General features: G+C 43.7%; 1 protein-coding gene across 1 annotated transcript in view; it reads right to left on the bottom strand.

Annotated features, from left to right (window-relative positions):
- Positions 1–25,530, bottom strand: part of sv2ca (synaptic vesicle glycoprotein 2Ca) — a 31,305-nt gene extending 5,775 nt beyond the window's left edge. The window contains exons 1-8 of the mRNA XM_024417740.2: positions 25,132–25,530; positions 16,159–16,959; positions 8,770–8,950; positions 6,810–6,961; positions 1,851–1,984; positions 982–1,071; positions 233–343; positions 38–126 (exon numbers count right to left, since the gene is read on the bottom strand). Of these exons, the coding sequence (XP_024273508.1) occupies positions 38–126; positions 233–343; positions 982–1,071; positions 1,851–1,984; positions 6,810–6,961; positions 8,770–8,950; positions 16,159–16,765 (1,364 nt within the window). The 5' untranslated portion in view covers positions 16,766–16,959; positions 25,132–25,530. The remainder of the gene's footprint in view (positions 1–37; positions 127–232; positions 344–981; positions 1,072–1,850; positions 1,985–6,809; positions 6,962–8,769; positions 8,951–16,158; positions 16,960–25,131) is intronic.
- Positions 25,531–27,866: the final 2,336 nt, after the last annotated feature.

Genomic DNA, 27,866 nt, shown 5'->3' with positions numbered 1-27,866 from the left:
GGAGGGAGTGGGAGTCATTTACAATAGAAACACTTACCCAAATGACAGAGTAAACCAAACAATAGCTAGCTTGATAGTGCTTTCTTTCAGAGGGTAGTCGAAACACTTCATAAAGTTAACCCAGATCTGTGTGGAGAAACAAGAGAGACACATCAATAATGATTTGTGAGAGTGCAGTGCAGGATAATGGCCATCTAGCGAGCCAGCAGTGGGAGAGGCAGAGAAAACCCACCCCACATAGCTCGGTCTTGGACCTGAAGAGGGCCTTGGAGACTGGGTTCCCCGACTCTGATTTAATCTCCACCAGCTCATCCAAATGCTTGGGGATCTTGATTCTGTTCACCTGGGATGGGAATTATGGGAAATTGAGTTTTTAATAACATAATTACATCAAAAGTCATGTTTATGGTGTTTCTTTCTTGTAGGCTACTGCTGGTGGAGAAATGTAACTGGAAGGTGGTCTATGGCTGTGGTCCATTCATTGGATATCTGTGGGTGGTACAAGGAAACTCGGGCCCTGGAAGCACCTCGAGGAATTGGAATTTACCTGGTTCTCTTACAGTATCTACAACTATTCTCCATTGCTTTTAATTTTTTCTATGGAAAAAGGTAGGCTATGCAAATTGATAGGCAAGTTCAAGATTGATTGAGCCCTTATGCTATTGCATTAGCAGCAAAAACCTGCACCTTAAAATATAGGCTACAGATGTATCATGAGATTTGCAAGGGCTTTAGTTCACTTCCAGAGACAGGACATCTGACACCAAATGAAAAGCTGTAAATGTAGATTGACTGGGGTGCTGTTTCCAGGTGCGCCTCGGGCATTGCGTATTTGAATGGCACAAAATACCTTTCAAAACCTTTTCATATCATTGATATTATACTCGGCACATATTTAAACAAGTCGCAGCGCTGGCGGTTATAAGCCTTCGTTTTTCTACTGCGTGAACAAAGCAAGAGCCGAGGCGGGAAAACACTCACGGTGAAGACTTTCTCCGGCTGCCCACGCGCTCGCATGTTGGTGTCATGGATCTGCTTGAGGATCATCCATGCCTCGTCGTGCTTCCCCACCTGACAGGAGGGAGAATTAAATGGGATTAACGGAGAGAGAACCGGGAGCACTCCTCCGTGACAGCCATGCTCACGCAGGGAGGAGATGGGCTGAGATGACAGGAGTCACGACAATGATGACTCATTTTACTTCAAAGTATAATTCTCCTACAGTAACAGGCGTAGCCAACTGTCACAGTCGTTAGTTTATTATTAGCTTATTATTTGCCATCTTCGACAAAACATGCAAAATGGTCGTGCCATGTAGCCCAGACCTCTGCTGCTGAAGCTTTAGGCTGACTAACTGTTTGCCTCATAGGCCTTGCTGTTGAAGAACAAAGCATTTCCAACTTTCATGAACTAGGGGCATTGTCATGTGTGGGCCTGGGTGGACACAGGCCCACCCACTGGGAAGCCAGGCCCACCCAATCAGACTGAGCAAAAACAAATAAAATACTCCTCAGCACCCACTGTCATGAACACACTTAAGCATTATAGTAACCTAGGATAATGTACCCTCTTCAATGGTTTTTTGAGGAAATAGATGCTATAGGGACCTAAGCTGCTATAGGGCCCTGGGTTAATGATAACCGATCCTTGCACTATCATCAGACTTAAATAACCAATTATCTAGGCTATATGTCTATCTGGGATTGGTCTACATTCTATTAGTTGCCTATACTGTTCAGAACTGGAACTATTGAATTGAAAAGCTGACCATCCATGCCCACACACAGACATAGTCTGTGAGGGGCAGGCACTCTCCCTAAAACCCCATTTCCCATAACGCTTTACTTTACCTCCAGGTAAAACCTGGGGCTCTCGGGCATGAAAGTGAGAGCCACAACAGCACAAACGCAGGGCAGGGCGCAGACGACCACAAACACTCTCCAACTGTGGAACTGGTAGGCAGAACCCATACTGAAACTCCAGCCTGCAACCAATCACACACGAGAGAACACATCAGCAACCAATCACACACAATACATCATCAAACAATCAGACACAAGAGAACACATCAGCATGTTTTACATAATGGTCACATTCTCAAGAGAGGGAGCTTCGAGTTTTCAATTCATACAATATTCAGCTTGTTTTTGGTCTCCGTTCATAGTAGTTAAAAAATGTCACAGGAGTGGGTCTTTTAAGTTACTTGTGGGCAACTGACTGTTGCTTCCCTTGGTGATGGGACGTCTGTTCTATTTGCACAATTTCTATGAGGTATATTCCAGAAGACCACACACAGAGGAAAGTGCAACACACAAAGCAAACAAATAAAGGAAGGAAAGAAAGGACATTTAAGTTAAATCATGTTGTACCTGATCTCATCCCACAGGTAGAGACTATGTCCAATTCATCTTCATAGCAGCAACACACGCACACACACACACACACACACATTCTCACATACACAAACACACACACACACACATATTCTCACATACACAAACACACACACACACACACATATATATTCTCACATACATAAACACATGCACACACACACATATTCTCACATACACAAACACATGCACACACACACACACACACACACACACACACACACACACACATTCACATATTCTCACATACACAAACACATGCACACACACACACACACACACACACACACACACACACACACACACACACACACACACACACACACACACACACACACACACACACACACACACACACACACACACACACACACACACACACACACACACACACACACACATATTCCCACATACACAAACACACACACACACACACACACACACACACACACACGCACACACACACACACACACACACACATATTCTCACATACACAAACACATGCACACACACAATCCATTTCCAATTCCCCTCTCTAAATGCCACTTATCTCAGCACATTCTAAAGTCATTTTCTGGACTATTCAACAGCGAAGGTGCATAAAGATGGCGGCCCCATGTACTTACAACTTACCTCATTTGCTATGTTCGCCTTATTGTACATTGCTCTACGTTACTCTTTTTTTTGTATCGGCATTATCACAGTATACATGATCCCAATTCTACCTCCAAGATGGCTCCAATTTGAAAAAACGAAAAATTAGATTGTGCTGATTTACTGGCACATTGGACCATGTGGCGCACCGTAGTTTAAGAACTCTGTGGGTCGTTCTACAAACAATGTCATATCTGAATTCCTCCACCTTTTTGCACGTTTGCCATTGGAAAGGAATGTGCCGGACTAATTATGTCCTCGAGCTGGAAAAGGTTGCTGTAGCCTTCAATTATATCTATCCTCAATCATTGTAATAGTACACAGCCATGTAAATAATCTTAGCCTCAACACTGAGCGACCCATGTACAGCACTGTAATTTCATAGCGCTTTCCCTTAGGCACAGTAGAACCCTTCAAACCCTTAAATGTGTGTTTCATACATTCTGTGAAATAGTTTATACATATCAAATTTGTTGCCCACTTTAATGGATCTTACTGAAAATGGATCTTACTGAAAATGGGTCTTACTGAAAATGGGTCTTACTGAAAATTTGATGGAACATCGAGAAAGTAAAATCTTTTCAGAATCACCTTTATTCGCCAAATAAATGTGTATGTACAGGAATTTGTGGTGCCGCCACAATAAACAGGATATACAGACAGATGATAAGCAGGATATATAGACAGACGATAAACAGGATATACAGACAGATGACAAACAGGACATACAGACAGACGATAAACAGGATATACAGACAGATGATAAACAGGATATATAGACAGACGATAAACAGGATATACAGACAGACGATAAACAGGATATACAGACAGATGATAAACAGGATATACAGACAGATGATAAACAGGATATACAGACAGATGATAAGCAGGATATATAGACAGACGATAAACAGGATATACAGACAGATGATAAGCAGGATATATAGACAGACGATAAACAGGATATACAGACAGATGATAAACAGGACATACAGACAGACGATAAACAGGATATACAGACAGACGTTAAGCGGGATATACAGACCGATGATAAACAGGATATATAGACCGACAATAAACAGGATATACAGACAGACGATAAGCAGGATATACAGACAGACAACACAATGGACACAGAATTAACACAAATCCACATGCTGTATGTACACTATAAACACTGTAGCTGAGAACTACAGTAACAGGGTAAATCCAAAACAATGAAGAGGTATATTTTTGTTCTCCTTATCTCCTTTTTACTGACAATGACTGTTCTTCAGTGTGTGGGAGTGTACATTAGTGTAAGAGGGCTAATGCAATGTGTGTGTGTGCTTATGTTCCCTGTTCCTATTTGGGGAAGGAGGGAGAAGAGGGATGTTAGTCGTGACCTCCCACGTCTCTCCCTCTGGATCAGGCCTTTTTCTTTTTAACACGATTTAAAGGAATAACCCCATTATCCATCAGCACTGTTAATGTTAATGCAAGGAAATGAGTGCTAGAAATGAATCTAATGGCAGATTGATACCACCGCTTATGAACCACTGTGGAAATAAAGCCAGACTTGAAGAAAGGCTGTCATACACAGATCATCTCTCTCAAACCACCCATGTATGACAGGGGCTGTACATCATTCTGTGCATGCATCGGAGTCATCCACACACCGTGTTTGTATAAGCGTTAATGTATAGAACTGCTGGGATGTTACTGTAGTTGTGCACTGAGTAATGACACTATCCTGTAGGTGTATGTGGGAGGATGTCAAGGATTCCCAGTGACTACCATGAAGGCAATCTCAATTCCTTACATTCAGGGTCTTGTGCATGTGTGTGTTGGTGTGAATGCATGAACTCTGTGTGTCTGTGCACGCTTGCACATGTGTGTGTACGTGTTAACATGACACATGTATGCTGATGGTAATGTATTTGTGTGTGTGTGTGTGTGTGTGTGTAAGATTTGATGTGCTGCAGTGATTGCCTTGTCTATGGGGATATAGCTATGCTGTCAGCCCCGGAGGGTTAGTGTCTTTTTAGCCATTGAAAATGTCATTACTGGGATAATGTACATAATTGACTAAGTGGATGGATGGAGGGAGAGAGGGAGAGAGAGACCCCTAGTAGTGTAACTAAAGGCTGCAGTATGACAGAGATCTCTGCAGGCTGATTCAGGCTTCTGTAGGCTCCATCTGTGTCTTTGTCATGGTGCTTTAGAAGACATTAGGAGCTGCAGAGTGTTGAAGACAAGTGAGGAGGTATATAAAGAACTTTAATGGAGTATTAAACACCAATGAGGTGGTAGATGTGTGGTAATCCATCATTATCTGTTTCTATATGAGACAAAAGACTACACCTCAGGCTCCTCAGCCACATCGCTGTTGGCGGGCACTGCGGCAGTTGGAGAGAACATAAAAATCACCCAAAAGTGTTGGAGTATGCAGGGCACGCTCAGAGAGAGGGGGTGGGGGGGATAAAGGGGGAGGGAGATAAGGGGGAGATAAAGGATAGAAAGGGAGAGGATATGGAGAGAGGAAGAGTGAGAGAGGAAAGAGAGAGTGTGTGTCAGAAAGAATGAGAGCAGAGTGGGTTTACTATCAAGCCTTCAAAGGGATATCTGCAGACCTGACAGCAGAGCTTTCTCAGTGAGACTCACTGGGTTTATCAGATTGTGTGTGTGTGTGTGTGTGTGTGTGTGTGTGTGTGTGTGTGTGTATAGCCCTCCTCTATAGCCACTGCACAATAAAGAGAAACTGTGGATTTTCCTAAAAGCAGCTCAATGACCTGAAATCTTAAATGAACCCCCACTGTTTCAGGTATCATTTCCTTCAATGTCTACAGTGCAGTCACTATTTGTACAAACAGGCATTTCAGTGGCTCGGCACGGCCGGCACAGTGAAATATCCTCCATGAAGCCTCTCACTGACGTCACCCACGGCTGGGCTAAAACACGGCTCGACCATAAATCATGGCTAGCTGTAGCTTTGTCCCATTAGGTTAGAGCAAGAAGAAAAAGCTAATTATGCTTGATCAAGAAGAACATCCCCAGACAGAGAGAAGGAGAGGAGGGACAGGGAGGGAGGGAGGGACAGTAAGAAGTGGTTGGAAGAGACATTGGGAGACAGTGAAAGAGGGGGAGGAAAGAGAGGGACAGAAAGAAAGGAGTGAGAGGGAAAGAAGATGAGCAGAGAGAAATAGGCTCAGACAGAGATACGGGTGGTGGGAGAGATTGATATAGTGTGAGGAAGAGAGAGAGGAAAGCCCATTTTCAAGCCTTTCCCCTTTTCTTTATTGATGAGTGCAGCTTATTTCCAGTGTAGCGGTCGTAAATCACAGTCTCCTATCTCCCACCGTTACGCCTTCATCCTTTAAATATCCCTATGTGTGCCTGTATGTGTATCCCCGTGGTTTCCAGGCCTACATTAATCACTTCAACTGTCCCTCTCCCAGTCTGCAGCCACTTAGTTGATGCACCAGCAGGGCACACTGGCACCTTCACCCACGGTCACAGCTAAACGTTCCACTGGTTATACTCTGCCAACCTGGATTTGTGCAGTAAGTTTTAACATTGTGTCCCATTGTTTGATTTGTTTTTACTTTGTAAACTGTACAATGTCAAATTAGTATAGCACATTCAGGGGCATCATAACCATCTAACCAAGAAGGTTTTGTTACTAAAATGCCTATGATGTGTTCATTCCACCTGTGTGAGTGTGAACTAGTCCTGGTGAGTCACCGTGGTGCGTTAATGTGGTATAACAGTATACTACTTACCGTAGTGTGGTATAATGGCCCAGGCCATGGCTGAAGCATAGATCTCTCCAATCATCCAGAACATGCAGAGCCAGCTCAGGTGCTCCCCTCTCTTCTCTCTGGACAGCACCTCCGCAAATAAGGAGAAGACGATGGGTACAACTCCCCCTGTTCTGAAGGAGACAAGGACAGGACAATGAGTTGCTTAATTACTTGGTGGCGCAATGCACCAGAAGATGATATGCCATAGGACGAGTAGAGCCACACGGATTATGTGGAAGGTAACATTTTCTTAACACCTACAAATGAGTTGACCCACGAAAATGAACTATATCTATAGTACATTGCTGCAACAACGACAAAAATATATATATTTTTTTGTTATTTAAAAAAAATATTTTGTGGGGCCTTTATTTTCTCTGAGGAACCTTTTGTATTGTTCAGATGTGATGCAGCTGGAACAGTTTTTACTACTGTAAAAGTAGACAATAGAAACAAACACTAACAATTTTCCTCAAAATAAGCCAACTTTGCCAAAAGGGCATTTCCTTGGCTTTCCAGTTAACCATTAGGCTTGGAGCCAGTCGTCCATGACTCCAACAGAAGGCAGTTTGGCTGGCAAGCCTTTTCAATTACATTGAGTCCCTCTGGGGAGAGGGGCGGGAGGCAATTAGTAAATGAGCTTTTGACAGGGACCGTTACACCCCTCCAATATTTTCTCTCTATAAATCAATGCTCTGTTCTTACATTGCTAGACATGTGAGGCTAGAGGCCATGCAGCCAATGAATAACAATATGGACATTCAGAAATGGTGCTGTAAAGACGTCTCCACTATCCTGCTGCGCTTTTGTTTCGTTTCCTTGTGTAGCGAAATAGAATGGAAGCTCGCGAGATCAGGATGGTCATACTGGGCTAGTACAGTAGTTTCCAAATGTCACTTGTCCATCATAAGGCTGCTTTTTAAATGCCCCAGAAGCACATTTCAGACAATCATTTGTCACAGAGCCTTTCACTAAAGGCTTACCAAAAGCCAGTGTGGCATGACGACAGTGATGGCTAAGGAAACGTCCCTAGGATTTGTCAAGCCAGGGGAAACCTTGACAAAAACACATCTGATTGAATGAGACACCAGAATCAGCGAGTGCAAGACTGTAAGAAAGGACTGAATGTTGTTTGCTACAGATATTGCTTTTAGAATTCTTGTGCACTTTTTGCTTGAACTTTTTCAAATTAATTTGACGAATGAGGGGAATTCTTTCCTGCTAAGTGTTTTGTTTTTGAGTCTTGTAAGGCATTTTACCAGCAATGTTAAAATCATTAATCCACTCCAAGTAGAAGACGTGTTTACAAAGGCCCTATATTACAGTAAATATATTACAGTAAATCCCCTGTTATCACTGACACAGCCTAGTTGGTCTAAACTAAAGACTTTCATGATGGATGTTAGGAGCATACTGCCATACTGACAGGAGAGTGGTTGACACATTCACTACTAGTCACACATTATTATTATTATGGATATAGATAGGAGTGAGTGAAACCTCTAGGGGTTATATGGGTGAAATATAAGAGTTTAGTCTATGTAAACAGAGGGGTCCACAACTAGATATTCATTCAAGAAACCAAAACAGATTATTTACAACAACAGATAATGAATGAATGACTAACTACTGTGAAAAGCAGTCTCTATGGGAATTAAGGAGTTAACGACGTAGAACTGCAGGGCCATTTGATGAACGACTTGAAAGGACACATCCTGGTTGTAGCTAGCTATGTAAATTGGAACAAACTGAGTCAGTTGTCCTTACTCTACTGTTCATGTCACAACTCACAATACATTTTTTAATCTCCAGTATTATTTGTAATTCACTTTTCTAATTGTTTGTTTAGTGTGGATTATTACAATTCAGTAGCCCATTATTTAAGAGAAATAACATATTGATGTTGCTTGCCATTGTAACCCCAGTCAGATAGACTCACCCAAAGCCTGCGATCACGCGGCAGAGTAGGAAGATGCCATAACCCTGAACGAAGGAGGAGAGGAAGGCGAAGAAGCCGTTCACACACATGCAGATGAGCAGACACTGTCTGCGGCCCACCTTGTCCGACATGCCCCCCCAGAAGAACGCCCCCACCATCATCCCCAGGTACACAATACTGCCTGCAGAGAGAGAGAGACAGACAGAGAGAGAGAGAGACAGAGAGATACTTTAGATTTATACCATATCTATTTGCACAGCACAAAGCAATGCTCAAACCGATTGTCATCGAACCTTCAAACAAACCAACAAATACTGTGTGAATTTGACAGTGTAGATAAGAATTGTTGACTGGTGGATAAAGCTAATCTTAATGGTGGATTCACATCGTCTTCAGCAGAACACAGTGGGCATTACTGTTTCCTTTATTTTATATATATATCCCATGCTATTTTAATATGCAATGTCATAACCACCTCTAGTCCCTCTGTACCTGACATCATATCCCTGCCAGGAGACATTGAGTGCTTCCTAAATGGCACCCTATTCCCTTTCTAATGCACTCCTTTTGACCAGGACCCATAGTGCTCTGGCCAAAAGTAGTGCACTATCTAGGGAACAGGGTGCCATTTGGGACTGAACCATTAGGATTTATGGCCCCTCCGTGGGCTCTAGCTGCTAAAGTGAAGGGTATAAAATTGTCACAGTAAAGTATGGAGCGGCATTAAGGCCCATTAGTGCTGATTATCATACATCAATAAGAACATGTAATCACCAAATCTGTTGAATGACTCTGTTTTGTGTAATAAATTCCACTTCTCCTGAGAGTGGAGATGTCTTGGTAGAATAACAACTTGATAAATCCTGCTCATCTTTTGACTGTTAACACCTTTATCTCATGCAGGAATAACAAAGGATCTCTCTTGCCTTGCTGCCCAAACCATAACCCAAATGATACTGTAGATTCAACTTTTCTTTCAGTTTTGTGTTCAATTATTTTCACATCCCAAGAGCACACTTCATAAATACTTTCACCAAGAACTATCCGATTCCTGTTACGTGTCAGAATGATACGGAGTTATACAAGCGATGAAGTCCCTACAGTAAAACACAACCCATTCTCAATCCCACTGTGATGTGATGAGTGAATACAGAAGGAATGAACCTGGACCCACTAGTGTGACATGAATGTTTTGCAAGCCTTAGAGGGTTCTTCAGCTTGTCCACTTCTGTAGGGATGGCGGAACACATCTATACAGTTACATACACTGTATTGCTATATGTTTTTTGGACAATATTATATTGATACTTTGACTCCAAGTATTGATTTGTAAAAAAATATATATATTTATGTTTTTGCTAGGTAGCGTTAGCGAGCTCTAGTCGGCTGTACCTGCATCATATAGCTTTCTCTCCATCTTCTTTTTAAATAGTGAGCCAACATGTTTTCAGCACTTTTATTCTTATGCTCGCAAAAGCACTGTCATTTGTATTTTAAATTTCGGCATTACAATAATTTAGCCTGAGGCAATGACGTCTGGTCCAAATAATTGCAATTCAGGGTATAACAAGATACACCTCATTCAGATCTCATCTCCCCACTGTTGTGGATAGATGAGGATCTGAATGAACTCTCTTACTTCAGGGGTCAAACTGGGGTCATTCACACTTGGCCATAGTCGCTAATCTGAGGTCCTTCTTTATGATCTAATGGTTGAGATGAGGATTTGGGGAGAGTGAGCAAGCCATTCGGCCATCTGATACAGCCCTGAAGCCAAGGCATTAGGAAGACAGCATACTCCTTGATCTCTTCCTGACAAAAGGGACAACATAAATAATAGTGATATATCAAATACTGCCCATACTTTTCCCCACTGTTTTGCAAGCCTTAGAGGGTTCTTCAGCTTGTCCACTTCTGTAGGGATGGCGGAACAGACATGTTTTTTATAATAAAAAAATTAAAAAACCTTTACCCCTTTTTCTCCCCAATTTCGTGGTATCCGATTGGTAGTTACAGTCTTTACCTCATAGCTGCAACTCCCGTACGGACTCGGGAGTGGGGAAGGTCGAGAGCCATGCGTCCTCCGAAACACAACCCAACCAAGCCACAATGCTTCTTGACACAATGCCCGCTTAACCCAGAAGCCAGCCACACCAATGTGTCGGAGGAAACACTGTACACCTGACGACCGTGTCAGCATGCATTGTGCCCACAGGAGTCGATAGAGCGCAACGGGACAAGGACATCCCTGCCGGCCAAACCCTCCCCTAACCCGGATGACGCTGGGCCAATTGTGCACCGCCCCATGGGTCTCCCGGTCGCAGCCGGCTGCGACAGACCCTGGACTCAAACCAGGATCTCTAGTGGCACAGCTAGCAACTGCGATGCAGTGCTTTAAACCACTGAGCCACTCGGGAGGCTGCAGCAGACATATATGTCATATGTTTGGAACATCAAATTGCAATAAAATCACAGTATCTAATCGTAATACCAGAATCGTGAGAATCGCAATACATATCGTATCAGCACCTAAGCATTGTGATAATATCGTATGGTGAGGTCCCTAGAATTTCCCAGCCCTACCCACAAGGGAACCCTTATGGTTCTAGGAAGAACCCTTTCCCCCCCACAAATAACCCTTTTGTCTCAAAAAGAGAGAAAGGAGCCTAGGATGCCAGATATCTTCTAAAACCGTAAAACAGTTGAACCATGATCATACTGTCTAATAGCCCCTAGAGGACGTCCGAATACCTCATTCGTGTATTGATTGTTGTGTGTTTTACTGCACAGCATCTGAGGGGGATCATCTCAGCACTGGCGCCAGGAAATAACATGACTCATGGGGGAAAGACATCTACAGTATCACTATGTTGAAATACTCCAGTGTCCCATTCACCAACTGTCTAGAAGCATTTAGCCAGCTACACATGGTTGTGCAAAACCTATATTTATATGCTAGTATCCTCTATATGCTTTTCAGACACACAAGTACCCATAAAAGCTGCATGACTTCAGACAAGATATTTCTCTTTAACTGTGCAGCCTCTAGACTACAGACTATAGTCCCCTGCTACTCTTGTTATGACCAGGCACTTTTCTAGGCGCTAGTTTGCTCCTGTAGAACCCAAGAGATTATTACGCTGCACAAACTGTTCTGCAGAAGGAAGCAGCAGTGGACAGAGCATCTGGTGGTGAAACAGGGTTGGCCACACTTTCTAAGAAGTATGATACTAGTGCATTTAGGAATGTTCGATCCACACACATCACACATGGTTATGAAATAAAGTACTGCTAGACTAAATGATACAGGAATAGATATGACCAAATAGACATTCACCCCTCAGTTAAGGCTAGCTTAGAGGCAGACCGTTTGTCAGAGTGGCTCAGTGCTCCCCGTTATCTGTAGCCACTCCCTGTCCTGTCATGGCAGGGGAGTGGCGGGGGGGTGAACGCAGCTTCATTCAAACCTGCAGGCCAACAGAGGGTCAAGTCAATTCACATGTTATCCTCTGTCACAGGCTTTCAACCTTACCTTCCGTATAGAAACCACGTGAGCAAAGCCTGAGCGTCCGAGTCTATTCACGTGTAAAAAGTCTAGTTCTATAGGCTATTGCCCAGAAGCCTGGCGGTTGGAGAGATAGATGACATAATTTATACACAGGTCACATCTAGAATAGCTGGGGAAAGGCAGGGTGAACGTGTGTGTTTCTATTCCCTGTTGGGTGCTAGAAGGTGTGAGAGAGGAGAGTTGTGATGATGAGGTGATCTGTGGCCAAGCAGGAGGTGGTGAAACAATATGACTGTCTGGGTGATTGGGTTCTTTCAACAGGGTGAAACGAGACTGAATCTTTGACAGAAAAAAAGACACCCTACTACACTGCCCTGGGATATTTATTTTCGACCCGAGGAAAGAGTGCCTCCTACCGAGCCCTCCAACACCACTTTCAGCAACATCTGGTCTCCCATCCAGGGACCGACCAGGACCAACCCTGTGTAGCTTCAGAGGCTAGCCAGCAGTGGGATGCAGGGTGGTGTGCCTCTGGTCCCAAAAGTGAAGAGAATATACTGTATTTGAATTTGGACAGGTTAACTGCATGGCAACGAAACTCTACATCGTCCCATACAAAACACGCTGCATCAGAACTCTCAGACACAACTGTCCCAAAGAACTCACATAGATCACAGATATGTCAAAACACATCTACAAAACAGGGAAATGTTCAACAAACAGTCAGACACGCACCAACACACAAACCCTAAAGGGAGAGGTACTGGAGCTGAACAGTGCGGCAAAACACACACACACCCAGTTAAGGATCATGATTCAGCAGCTCTTGTAAACTTGACAATGAAGGGCAAAAAGAGAGAGATAATAAAATAAATTGTAATGGGGAGGAGAACAGGGCAGATGGAGAAGGGGAAGGAAAAGGATGTAAACAAATAGAAAAGGGCAGAGAAATGAGCATAGTGAGAGGAGAACGAGGGAGAGAAGTTCGGAAAAAGGAGGAGTGAAGAATAAGAGAGTGAGAGACAAAGAAAAAGAGAGGAAACGGAGTTCAGAGAAAGGGTGTATGAGAGGAAGTGAAGAGAGAGGGGGGGGGGCATGGTGGTGGTGATTTTTGTGCTGTCAGATCCTGAGGAGCCCCCTAAGAGTAGTAAGAGCGCTCAGCTGCATCATGGTCTCTTTTCCGATTTCACGCTTTGATGCTCTTCACTCTTAGAGGGGTAAACTGTTTCAGCGCCACACAAAACGCTTGCCCTGTTCTATTCATACTGCATATAGGGGAGTACGGCGTGCCTGTCTGAATATAGGGGAGTACGGCGTGCCTGTCTGAATATAGGGGAGTACGGCGTGCCTGTCTGAATATAGGGAGTACGGCGTGCCTGTCTGAATATAGGGAGTACGGCGTGCCTGTCTGAATATAGGGGAGTACGGCGTGCCTGTCTGAATATAGGGGAGTACGGCGTGCCTGTCTGAATATAGGGGAGTACGGCGTGCCTGTCTGAATATAGGGGAGTACGGCGTGCCTGTCTGAATATAGGGGAGTACGGCGTGCCTGTCTGAATATAGGGGAGTACGGCGTGCCTGTCTGAATATAGGGGAGTACAGCGTGCCTGTCTGAATATAGGGGAGTACGGCGTGCCTGTCTGAAGCTAATTCTGTCACTGTAAACAACGGTCTGGTGATTTCCTTTTATTTGTTTTTTTTACTGTTTTCATACTCTCTCTTTACCTATCCTCTCGTCTCTTTTCTCCTCTCCTCTCTTCAGATCTTCTTTCATTTCCTGTCTGCTTTCTTTCTCACTGTGCTGATCTCTCTCTGCTCTTCTTTTTCTGCTTGTGTCCTCCTCTTCTTTCCCATATCTTTCCTCTTCTTTCCTTTCCTCTCCTCTCCTCCACTCTCCTTTTCCCCTCCTCTCCTCTCTTCTGTTCAGCTCCTTTACACTGAGCAGCGTGTAATCACATTTGTACCAGATCATGTCAGGCTTGATGGGATTCGTGCCCCCTCTTTTGCCGTAAGAAAACCACCACCTCTGCAGAAAAAAAGATTGGGTCTCTTTGTCACATTTTTGGTTGGTGGGGGTAGCAAAGATTTCAATGAAATCTTTATGAAATTATACTTATCTTGGGCCCAGGGGTGCAAGCACAATGGGATGACTCATTCAGCTAAGTAATGCTTCTAAGCTCCTTTGCATCAAGGGTAATGACCAGATAGGCGTGAAGTATTTTGATACTATGAGTGCTCGATAAGAGAACCCCCCCCCACACACACACACGCTCTCCCACCCCACAGCCCTCTACTACACACACTCTCTCTGCGGTAGCAGCGGGTAATCTCTGCAGTGGCACTGCTATCTCACTGCAGTTTAGCCATGCTCAGCTGCCCCTGGCCTGGACCACGCAGATACTCACAGCCTGCCAGCTGGCTACCATATACAGAGAGAGACACAGGGAGAGGGAGGGAGAGAGTCAGGGAGAGAGACAGAGAGAGAGAGAGAGAGATGGGAGGGAGAGAGAGAGAGAGACAGAGAGAGAGAGAGAGACAGAGTGAGAGAGAGATGGGAGGGAGAGAGAGAGAGAGAGACAGAGAGAGAGAGAGAGAGAGAGAGAGAGAGAGAGACAGAGTGAGAGAGAGATGGGAGGGAGAGAGAGAGAGAGAGACAGAGAGAGAGAGAGAGAGAGATAGAGAGAGATGGGAGGGAGAGAGAGAGAGAGAGAGAGAGAGAGAGAGAGAGAGATGGATGGGAGGAAGGAAGGAAGGAAGTGGTAAAAGGAGGAAGGAGGGAGAGATGTAAAGAGAGAATGAAGGAGACAAAAAAGAGGAGGGAGAACAAAGGAGAAAGAGACTAAGAAAGGAAAGGGAAAGAGAGTTACAGAAAGAGAAAGGGAGGAAAACAGAGGAGGTGAAAAGTGATACAGTGAGGTGCTTTCTCATTCCTCCATCGTTCCCATGCAGCAGTTAAGATTCCTATGAGATCCTGTTAGGTACAAATTTTATTCTGTAATTTAATCTGATTGATTTCATTTCATTTTTCAGATTGTATTATCCTGTTACACTGGGCTCAGTTTGACCAGCTTGAGATGCAAAGCCTCAGTCTCTGGGATGTTATTCATGTTTCCCTGCGATGGGTCTGCATGGAAACAACTAAGTAAACTCAGGTTGAACTAACTAACCAACAAAGCACTGACATTGGTGTTGTTTGTATACAAAATGCACAGGTGTGTAATTAAATATTCCACAGAAAATCATGGTTTCCGGGTGGGACGGGAGGACGCGGGCGGGTTTATTTTCCTATTTCTGTGGCTCTAACCCCGCTCTGAAAAAGAAAAATGACAAAACTAAATGAAAAGAGACACATCTGATGATGATCACATTGGACTCCAACAAGGTCAAAGTAACTCCACAATACACACAGACAAACACAATCCCGTTCAGCCTGAGTCACCTCATCTGGGGAGGGAGGGAGGGAGGGAGGGAGGGAGGGAGGGGGAGGGAGGGAGGGAGGGAGGGAGCATGAATAAGGGTAAGCAGAGCATGGAGCAGTGAAAGTAGTAGTGCCATGTCTCACTGTGCAGGGGGTGGAGGGCTGACTGATTCTATGTTTTTACAATATGACATTAACACAGGCAGCCCCCAGACACACATGTCATGTCAGACTCGATAGTGATGGATTACAGACCTGCAGGCATCTGGACTAGTGTGACTCCAAGTGAACACATTGGGAAAACTAGTCCCTCAACAAGGACACAGAAACCAACGTACCGTTACACGGTACTCTGTGGACAATCGTAATTTAATCCTGTTGTGATCTTACAGAAGTTTACAGAAACTGCTAAGCACTCATGTTTTAAACACACACACACACACACACACACCTAACTGCTTACCTAGCCATCCAGATCTGGAGTTGGAGCCACCCAGAGCACACATGTCCGTCTCGGCGCTGGGTAGAACAAACCCCACCACGAACACCTCCACCCCATCCGACATGAGGGCCAGGCCCAGCACCAGGAACAGCTGCCATTGGAACCTGCCGTGGCCACACTCCTGGATGATCAGCTCATACTGCTGGGCCAGTTCCTCCTCGTCCGCCTGCCTCTCCTGCTCCAGCTCCTTACGGTCCTTCAGGCTGTCTGTGACGGGCTGCCCCAGAGCCACCTGCCCCTCCCTGGCCCGCCTGTCTCCGGCCGCTGGGATTCCCTGGTACTCCCCTTCGTAGATCTCATCTTCGTCATCATGGCCCTCTGTGGCGTCGCTGGCATCACTGGCCTGGTCGTTGTCATTGTAGCCTCCGTCCTGCCTGGGAGGGTTACGGTAAAAGTCGTCTCCCTCGTCCACCTCGTCCTCGAAACGGCTGTATTTGCGCTGGGAGTACTCGTCTGTGGTGCTGTCCACGACCTTGTTGACCTTTTTCACAGCGTGCCGCTTGGCCTCCTTGACGATGTCCTTGGCCCCCTTCACTAAGGAAGTCCTGCTTTCGTAGCTGTCGTCCATTTTTAGCTCTGATGGACGTTCAGGGGTGGGAGTACAGGGGGGTAAGAAGAGGGCGGAGGGAGATGGATGGAATCCGGCAGAGAGGTTTGGGAGCAGATCAGAGTGGTGGGTCTGGAGATGCAACAGGGAAAACCCTGAAGTCTGCAGTCACAACAGGAAGTTACCCTCACTGGCTGTGGTGTTCATTGGTCAAGCTGTGGAAGAGAGAAAGAGAGAGAGAGGTGAATAACTCGGGAAGTTTCGACATTCGACATTCATAACCAGACAAACAGGTGTTGCAGGAAAACAGCTCTGACACCTAACTCTCTTAAACATTCGCTCGCTGTCCTGCCTGCCTGCCCCTTTCCCCTTTAATCATTTCCTTGAGTGATGTAAAGAAAATGGCTTTGGCCGTATTACACAGTTTATATTCATGAAGTATATTACATTTCCAGGAGAGCTCCCCTGTTCTATATTTCATGAGTCTCCTTCAGTCTCAGGTCTTAAACAGAGACAGGAAATGTGCTGAGTCATGATCAAGGTTCTGGTATATAAGAGCAGGTGTGGTGACCCAAGCAGAACCGTAGTGTCATCCTTAAATCCATGCATGAGGAGGATCCACGGGAAACACTGAAAGCAAATGGCCTCTGTGTCACCAGCATAATGTACAAACACATACACACTGTGTGTTCGAAAGGAAATTGATTTGGCAATGTCTCTGATTTCATACACATGAACTAGGACACACGCACACACACAATGGGCAGGGGGAAACCCTCCCAGTCAGAGGAGGCCTGGGTTGGCAAGAGTGCACCCTCAGCAGAGTGGAAACAACCGGATGCATCCGGTTTTCAGGGGAAATGGAAAGAGAGCCTGTGACGTGATTTCCGCTTTTGGATGTTAACAACGCAACACTCCATCTTAACTCCTCCTCCACATTTACTGGATTGGTTGAATAGTGCAGAAGAGAACCTCCCCTCTCGTCAGGATCAGAAAGAAAGAATTGCCGTTCAGGTGTTTCCTTTACGCCTGCTACATTAGGTTAGCAGGCAGGAGTGTGACCCCAACATAACCCTGGAGTGATTCATTGTGAATGATCAAAGTGTAAACCAAGACCTACAGTATATCACAGATGGACTTAATCACCCTGGCTGAACTCTTTCATACTACAGCTGCATAAAATATACATTGCTGATTGGAGGGAAGAAAGAAGTTAATTGGGAACTGTCAAGCAATTATCCAATGGAAGAAGGCTTTGATTCTGGTAGAGACTGAGAGCCGTGTCCTTATTCTGTAAATATTCTAAGTGCTGAAATTTTATATTTTTGTGTACTTTTAATTAACAAGTGTGGGTGTGTGTATCTCTGCATCCGTTCAGTGTGTCTCTGAGCTGCTCTCCACAGGGCCTAATGAACACTGAAACTCTGTCAGGAGGCCACAAATCACCTCCCAGGCTCCAGCTCCCATTATACAATTTTACTGGGCAGAATGACACAGCTGATTCAAGGTGACTCTGCTAATCCCTTCTGTCTCATTGGCTGGCTTCTGCAGTTAAGACCAAGTCTCCTTTTATATGTACTGGTCATATTGCCTGTGTTATTCATCATTGTGACTAGTACAGGGTTCTGTGTGTTACTGCTTTGTCGTTCTCGTTATTGGGATCCTTTTTTTGCAGAGAACCTTAGTTTGATGAACATCGCTGAGCTGTATTACAGAGGACACTCAGGTTAGGTGAAGTTAAATAACTATCTTCAGAGATTTAATATGCAAACCTGTCTCTCTCAACCCCCCTGCTATACTGTGCTACTCTACTATTGGAGCCCATTCTGCAGTTTATCTTGACAGCGAAGCTTGCCCTTTTAATGCTTCTGTTATGTGAACTCAGAGTCAGGCGCTGCCAGTGGCTTGTCAAGACTCCTGACAGACTCTCAAGACATTGACGCTTCCTAGTGTTTCATGCAGGTCATGAGTTGGGTGCTCACACATACACAAGCACCTCTAAATGCAAAGTAAGCAAGCACACAAACACTCACACACACAGACGCACACTCTCTCATGCACTCTCTCTCTCTCACACACACACACTGATCACACACACACGGTGGGTTATGTGTGTGTGTGTGTGTGTGTGTGTGTGTGTGTGTGTGTGTGTGTGTCCAGCATCTGTCTGTCAGAGAGTCTGTGGAGCAGAGTCCAAGCCCCCCTGTCAGTGGTGATGAGGATCAGTGAAGACATGTGTGCATACCAAGGCCCTCACAGTCCACCTCACCTGACCACCACTGACGAAACCGAGACAGCACAGACAGCCAGACCAACAGGGGCAGTCTCACTGCCATCTATCATACCACTCCTACGTCCCTCTCCTCACATCTGATCTGTCTATCACTCCCCTACCGTGTTCCCCTTTTCTATCCATTATACCACGCACTACTTTCTTCTGTTCATTTACACCCTTCCATTCAACCTCTCCTTCCACCATCCCCTCGTATCCACCTGTCAAACTAACTAACTCGTTATCACTCCAAACCTCTACCTAGTCTCCTTCAAACATATCTAACTGCCCTAACTATATACAGTAGGTAAGGCATTTCACCAAACTAGGCCCTATGTACCTTCCTACCGAGTGTGAAAAATGTGTCAAAATGATTATTTTTTAAATCCATGAATGTGTGTACTGATTGAAAAAGGATGTTTTTACAAAAAAAATTACCAACCAAAAAAATAAGTCTCTACTTGGTTGTAACGCCCCATCCCCACCCCCATCATTCTCCATCTCCTCCATTCCTACCAAACCCATTTCAGTTCACACTGTGATGTCATCCTGCACCAGGCCTGACAAGGCAATCAACGCCCAGAGATTGCACTAGCAGGGTACCACTGTCACGGGAGAGTGTGGACTGGCATACAGAGGGGTTAACAGGGAAAAAACTACTTTGGGTTGGCTGAGATCAACAATGCTAAGCGCTATAGATCCATTAGGACCATGATTAGTTGAGTATATCACTGAGTCAGGAGTTCCTGCACTCCATTCCATCTGAGTCAAGACTCGAAGAGATATAGCTACTAGCTAGCAACATTGGTTTTACATTCAATGTATCGTGTTGGCCATTTGTGTCTTCAGCAGTGTTGCATGCAAATGGGTCTTGGTGCCCCACAGTTAGTTTATATCACAATATGTTGCTTTCTCAATTTGGCCTGAATTCATGACACAGATCACCTGACACAAGGCCATTTGACTTTTACAAGCAGGAGGTTAGAATGAAAAACAAAAGCTTGCAGGAGGAGTTTACAGGTTTCCTGATCCACACCTACTGAAGGCAGTGAACAACTCCTTTATTTCCATGAGATCATAAAATCCTATGGTGGATATAATAGCAATATAGGGGAAGCAATCTATTTAAACAGAAATTATTAATATATTCCATCCTAGTCATGTTTGACTTGTGGTTGTCCTCCCCTTTGAAAGAGGGGAGGACATCCAGCATCAAAACGGAGAGTGCATGACCTCATCTGCAAGATGGAGCCTGAGATTGGGATGTCTTCAGTTAGGAGATTTCATCAGACACTGATGCCATTACTGAGAGAGAGAGAGAGAGAGAGAGAGAGAGAGAGAGAGCAGAATGGTTGAATACATAGAAAAGAGATGTATAAAGAGGGATAGGAAAAGGGAGTGGTATGGAGACAGGGGGATGAGAGGAGCGGTATGGAGGTGAGATGGGGAGAGGGAGAAAGAGTTGAGATGAAAGAGGAGAGGGGATGGCAGGAAAGACAGAGAGAGGGTTGAAGGGAGAGAAGAGGGGGATGAGTGAGAGAGATTATAGGAGAGAAAAGAAAGTGAGAGAGGAATGGAAGAGAGCTAAGGCAAACTAGTCATGTGGGTACACAGATTAGACCTGGAGGAAACCTGCTTCAATAGTGCTCTGTAGTGCAGAGTCAACCTTCACAAGGATATATTGATGATGGCGAATGGTTTGAAGTCAACTTTTGCAAGTTGGCAATACCTTTTTTCTCTGTAAGAACCAGAATTATAAATATTATTGTCGACTTCAATGAATCTCGTGCTGAGTGAAGATAAGACATACAGTTGGAATTCACCCCATGCTTATAATAATAGATAGTTCCCTCACCACTGCAGTGAATGGAAGTAATGATGTTGTGACGTCACGTGATGGTGCTGGTCAAAATGAACGGCACTTATATATGCACTCTACACACACTATGTTGTGACCTACAATAAAGCTGAAGGATCCCATATAGAGCATTCACAGTTCAAGCCAAGGTAGTATACACACATCCGGCAGATTTCACAGATGCAGGAGATAATGGCCAATGGGATATCAGATAACTGCACCCTGTTCATCTTTGGGATTTGTATTACAATATCACCTAGTACCCGTTTACTATTACTATGTCACATAATAGTTAACAGAGTCACATTTGAGTCAGGGAGGGAGGGAGGATCCAAACAGTGTACTGTATGTGTTGTCCCTTGGTTCCCAGTGGACACACACGGGTTCCTGTTTGATCTGAGCGGTGGACATATGGTCACCCAGCCATGCCAGCCCCTCACTGCAGAGCTAGGAAACACAGAGAGCTCGAACACAGAAGACGGCGAGCACGCCACTCGCTGCTGGATGCGGCTTTTACACTATAGTCTTTGGCAGTGATTCACCATCCTGACACTAGTTACGAAAGGGACTTCTTTGTACCACCACAAGTTACACCAAGAGAGAAAATTGTGAAAATGGAGACACACATGTATATGTGAAGAGATTAAAGGATTTATGCAGGACATTTTTGCAGAAAACGTGGTTCAAATGTTAACTGGAGATACAATGTGAAGTTCAGAGGTCGTGGCTGAATAACATTACTGTATGATGCCAAGTAATTACATTACCAGGTTCAATCATCCCAGATATACAAATAATGTATCTGTAAATTGTTAATTTGCTTAGTGCTTAGACAGGGTTACTTGCATGGCTGACTCACTGGGTCTATTTGGAGGCCTCCACTTTTACTGCATTGTCATTGGACCAGTGTCAATTAACTACCTCTCTCAATGATGTAACTTTGAGTCGAGAGGGGTTGCTAGAGTGTATGGTCCACCTGGGAGAAAAAGATTTGGGTTTAAATTTGAGTAACAAAACTATAAGATTTGGGATTGATTGGTTAACTGATTGGAGAACTTCCAGGAGCTTTTTCCTGAATCTGAAAGCCACAGTTTACACATGGCTTAATTTAGCTGTCAACACCATTAAAAGTCAAGTGAGGATAAAGAAAAACTGTCTCTTGTTTCCCACCAACTGACTACAGACAGACAACACCGCCCATGAAAATCTGTCAAGCTGTTTTGAAGACAACGTAAAGGGTAGGAAGCATGAGTTTTTACTCACCAAGTAACAACGTAGTATTGTCAAAGACTTATTGACTTAGTTCGTAGTCATGGTGTGGTTTCCCATAATTCCAAAAATAGTTCTGTTTTGGGGTTTTGAAATATTTATGAACTTATTTTTGGATATCTTCAGAACTACCCACAATGAACTATTGTCAATGTCATATGGCGAACCGGTTAGCTACTAGCAATGCATGTAATTACATTCAAAACCAAGTGTTGGCATTAGTGAGCTACTATGTACATCCACGAAGAAGAAACCATATACACTGCATTCGGAAAGTATTCAGACCCCTTGACTTTTCCCATTTTGTTACATTACAGCCTTATTCTAAAATGGATTATATAAAACAAAATCCTCATCGATATATACATAATACCCCATAATGACGAAGCGAAAACAGGTTTTTCAATTTTTTGCCAAATTTATAAAACTTTATTTACATAAGTATTCCGACCCTGTGCTATGAGACTCGAAATTGAGCTCAGGTGCATCCTGTTTCCATTGATTATCCTTGAGATGTTTCTACAACTTGATTGGAGTCCACCTGTAGTAAATAAAATGTATTGGACATGATTTGGAAAGGCACACACCTGTCTTTATACGGTCCCACAGTTGACAGTGTATGTCAGAGCAAAAACCAAGCCATGAGGTTGAAGGAATTGTCCATAGACATTATTGTGTCGAGGCACAGATCTAGGGAAGGGTACCAAAAAAAGTCTGCACCATTAAAAGTCTCCAAACTGAGCAAGTGACCAATTTTAGAATAAGTCTGTAACGTAACAACGTGGAAAAAGTCAAGGGGTCTGAATACTGTACACTGTACATGCATGCGAAAAACTGCATCATCTCTTGTTCTGTGCACTTAGCAGTGGATGAGCTAGTGAGTGAGTGTTGTATTCGTTTTCTGTCATTCGTAGCTAGTACAGTAATACCCACATACTGCAGTAATACCCACAAGGACGGGGTTACGACTCATTTGTTGCCCAAAAATAAGAAGCTAGCTTTGAAGTGGGACTGGTTTGTCCGGTTGAAGCGAGCAGATTGGAGTAAGGGAACCGTGCGCACATCTACTGTGTGCAGTGCTCATTTCACCCCAGATGACTTTGATGGCTTAGTTTAACCAGTGGAAGGCAGGATTCGGAATGAGACTGAATGAAACCAGGTGCTGTGCCATGTGTGAATGTGAACCCTGCAACCTCTGTTTCCTACCAACCTGCCGGTATACCGCAAGTGTCAGCAGTGATGTACATGAACCGGGTAAATTCAATGTGAATTTACCTCATTAAATCGCTTTGGATTAGCTGACTCTCCCTCGGCCGGTGAAACAGCCTCTCCCTCTGAAGGCCTCTCTCTGACTCTTCTTTGGTAGTTAACAGAGCCGTCAATCTGTATTTCTCCGCTCTCTCTACATTATATCTGGTGGTGTATTTGTGTGTGTTTTGTGGGTTCCTACCTGTGCTAGACAAGTTGTTCTTTGGCTTACTACTTAGCTATGTTGACCGTGGTGATGGTCAACATTGGTAAGCTTGGGTAGTTATCTGTATAGGCTAGCTGGCAGGCTAAAATAACTAACTTTAGCTGTCTGGCTTGCTGACTAAGATAACTTTAAGTACCGGTAACATTATTTGCTAACTGGTTAGATAGAATTATGTATTTCCAAAACATGTAGCTGTAAGCTAGGTGTTGATAGCAACTGGATGACTAATGGAGTGTTAAAGTAACATTTGCAGGCTGGTAGGGCTAATGTTAGCAGGCTAGTAGGGCTAACATTAGCAGGCTAGTTGGCTAGCAACATTGCAAGCTGATTTGTAACAATAAATTCATCAAGTATTTGCTTGTAAATTGGCTGAAAATTCAATTGAAACCAGTAGTCATGAGTGCAAACGATTTGGTTTAATTTGAAGTTATACTTTTGAAGTTATTTCTGTTGGAGTTTACATTATAGGGAATAGGCTTGCTTTCCAGGTCCTCCATATTACATCACTCCCTAACATGACTTTGGCAATTCTTCAGGAATTCTGATCACTTTTTTTATATATAAAAAGTGAGGTGTAACTTTGCATTGGGACTTTTGATGCATATACTAATGCAAATACATTTGTTTCATGTGGTTAGGTGTATGCTCCCTACCCTTTAAATGTTGCCAAGCCTACCTATAGTGCTCCTACAGAGGACTTTGATGCAGATTTCTGGTTCACTGGCCATGCTCCTTGGTAGCCTGCCTATCAATCGTTGCATTTTCTGAGGTGCAGTCCACGGATGACTCAGTACCCAGCACGCTACTGTACCCGCAGCCTCGCGCTCTTTTTGGCGGTAATGCAGAGTGCTATAAACGCTCCGGGTAACCGGCCATGTGATAGCCTACTAATTCACCGCAGCAGAGAGCTCCTGTCAGACTTGCAGAGATGTGAGACTGTAACAACTATCGACTTCAATTGAAATAAAATGTAATGAAGAACAGATATCATGGGCATCATGACTTTACTTGGTGGGTCTGTAAAGGGGTAGGCACAATGTTACATGACTAAAACCGAACTTGTCTCTTTGATGTTAACCTACATTATAGGCTAGTGTCCCAAATGAAGCCTATATATACTCCAAGTAATGTATCTGGATGGTTCGAAGCACATTTATTGCGCGGACTATGCATAGCCCAAAGAAAAATCAAGCATAAACACTGAAAAAGCTGGTCAACTTCAGACGTAGGCTATGCATGAGATTAAGCAGTAGCTTTGTATTATGAATAAAGTGGGGATCCCTGACAACATCCTCCACACAGTTGCACTGCAGTCTAGAACTACGCAATGGAACTTTGCATTTAACAATATCAAAAGTGTATTTTGCTACATTAGCCTACTTTGCACTTAGCCTATAGTGAAAATGATTCTGCATTCCCAGAAAGTCTATATGAAACAATAAAGGAAACACTGTAGGCTAGGTTTTTTGAAAAATACTAATCTCAGTTTTGTCTCAAGAAATTAAAGCGCTTACCGTTGTTTAAGGAGAGAGGAAAAGTGGATTTCGCTGGTTGTTAGCCATTGCACCAGGCGAGTTGCTTGTGTCTTGTGAATGTAAATGTGCTGGTGTCCCACTGTAGAACTGAGGTAGTTGCTGTCTGATGGTGTTTTTTTCGGTGCTGTTATCTCCCTGCAGTACTTCAGGAAAGAAACGAGAGAGGGAGAAGTAGGAGGGACGGGGAGAGCTAGGAGAGAGTGCAATCAATAATTGTATTTCATTGAGTGATTCCGGCAATTCCGTGAAATGGAACAATGTAGTTAGAGGGAGCATGACGTGAAACACTGCGACGGACTGTAAATGCTTGACTTGGGCCAGAGCTGTCCGGAGCGCCGTACCGGTACTTCTATTTTGGGGGGAATTGCGTACTGGATCTGCATTGAATAGCAATAGGGAGTGGGGATTCATTTCCTGATCCCACTTTGTTCAAATGTATTTGCAGCTAGTCTGTGAATCAGTGTGTGACAGTAGGATGTTTGAGATTGTGCAGATTAAAAATGCGCCAACCTGAATGCGCATGATGCGCTGTTACAAGATGTCAAATGTGGGGTTGTAATGGTCATGAAAAGTCATGGAAATTATTGTATTGATTTTTGTTAATGTAATTCATGAAGACACACCTTTTAGTATTATCAATCACTTACAATTCTACATATCAGCCATTATCGGACCCTTCAGTGCGTGTATGTGTATGTTGCGTGTGTGCCAGTGCGAGTGTGTGCCAGTGCGAGTGGGCGGATGCCGGAGGAGAGAACGACATTTCAGCAGCAAGTATAAAATAATGACAGACAAACAGACTAACTACATAGCCAATTCAAAACATAACTTGTAGCAGTTATCTCGCTATTTAACTATAGCTATAGCTCAGCATTAATGTAGTTGTCGCCTTTCCACCGGGACTGTAGATAGCCTAAATAAATGTGCACCGTTGGAAATCTAGGATTCCCCTCTATTAAACAGTAGGCATGTAATTACAATAACGTTAAACCAGTTCTAAGAATGGCCTAATTGACAAATAACTTCCTGTGCATTGATCTCCCCTGAAACATTCATATTTTAGCCTTATATATATTAACATGTCTAGTTAGATATCTTGCTTTGAAGTAGCCTACCTTATCCATTTGATCCCTGATTCATTGAATGAGTTTATAATTTCATAAAGACAAAAATATCTGGTTGTAATTTTGCAATATTTTATATCAAGGGTGGCAACCATCCTCCAGGATAGCTACTGGATGTGCAGGCTTTTGTTCAAGCCCTGGTCTAACCACATTGTAGCTTAAACATCAGTTGCTCAACATGACTTTTATAAGCAGACTTGGGTGTTTCAGGGCTGGCTCAAAAGCCAAGCCTGCACACCCAGGAGCTCTCCGGATGAAAAACATGTGCAGTTTTACTTTGTGGGGGGTTAAGTGCCCCCACCCTCTCCGGGCACAATGGCAGGAGAGGGTAGGCCTTCATGGGATCAGACACAGCAGTCCTTCCAGCGTCAACAATGTTTACTTTTTCATGTAGGCTATAATAATAGTCATGAGAATTTGGTGAGAAGTCATGGAAAATGTGTATCAACTATTAATAGTGAATAATCAAAAGTCTCTATAGCACTATTTGTGAATTTCGATTAACATAGTCTAATTGACCGACAGCTCGTGCACTTCTTTCATCCCAAGTCAAGTACTGCCTGTATGCGATATGATACGAGGTTTTGATTTCCAGAGCAGGACTTTTTAAGAGACAGTTCTTAGATGACTCTAACAAACACATTTTCTACAGATTTAAGAACTCATGCTATTCTACAAAAGCATTTAAAAAATGTCATATCTTTCCGATGACAGGCTAAAGATGAATGGCATCCATTTGAAAGGCAAATTAATGGTGCTGTAAACAGATTGTATTTGCTGAAACGTTTCTATAGTATAGCCTTGTGTTTATGTTGCAGTATCTTGCTCATTTGTGTTTTATGGAGTCAGCTTTGTTCTATCCGGCATCGTTCCAAATTCCAACAGCTCGACCTGTTGCAAACCATTGTGCCAAATTATAATTCCCGCCAGTCTCCAATAGCGTGAAGTGTAGGCTAAAGAAAACACAATTTACCCTACTGCAATGTTTTCAAGTTCACTTGACAAAAATGAGTAATTATCTTTCTTAAATCTTTGAAAACATATGTAGACCATGGCTGGTATAATGTTGAAAACAAGGTAGGCTAGCTTATTCCGCTAAAAAGCAGCAGTGCATTAGGCTATGTGTAAATTGTTTATAACCACATAAGGCCAACAAGGCGACAACAGATTTTCATTCGCCGCAGTCCATGGCCCAGAAAGTCATTCTACGGGAATGGCTGCTGTCCACGGTCCTGAAATTATTTCAGTGCTGAATTTGCGCAATAACAATACCACTATTACCGCGTGTGTGTACATGTTCAGGGGCATTGCTGGTGTAAATGCACTGATTTGTGCTTATTTAGATTGTGTGGGTGAGGAACACCTTAACTCCAGCATAATAAATGTATTTTCCCTGGCGCAGGGCCGGCTACTAGTCTACTATAGAATGAAGAATAATCTACTTACTTCGACAGTTTACTGCAGATCCAAAATTGTACTGGTACGTCCAACACGGTTTACTACTACCAGCACTGGTAGGCTAGGCTACATACCTGTTGGTGGATATGACACACTGGATACATGCATCATTGATTACATTTCTATTGCAGG

The sequence above is a fragment of the Oncorhynchus tshawytscha genome, linkage group LG04, assembly GCF_018296145.1.
Source record: "Oncorhynchus tshawytscha isolate Ot180627B linkage group LG04, Otsh_v2.0, whole genome shotgun sequence".
NCBI lineage: Eukaryota > Metazoa > Chordata > Actinopteri > Salmoniformes > Salmonidae > Oncorhynchus > Oncorhynchus tshawytscha.
Note: the sequence above shows the minus strand (reverse complement) of the source record. Positions and strands in the feature narration are given on the sequence as shown.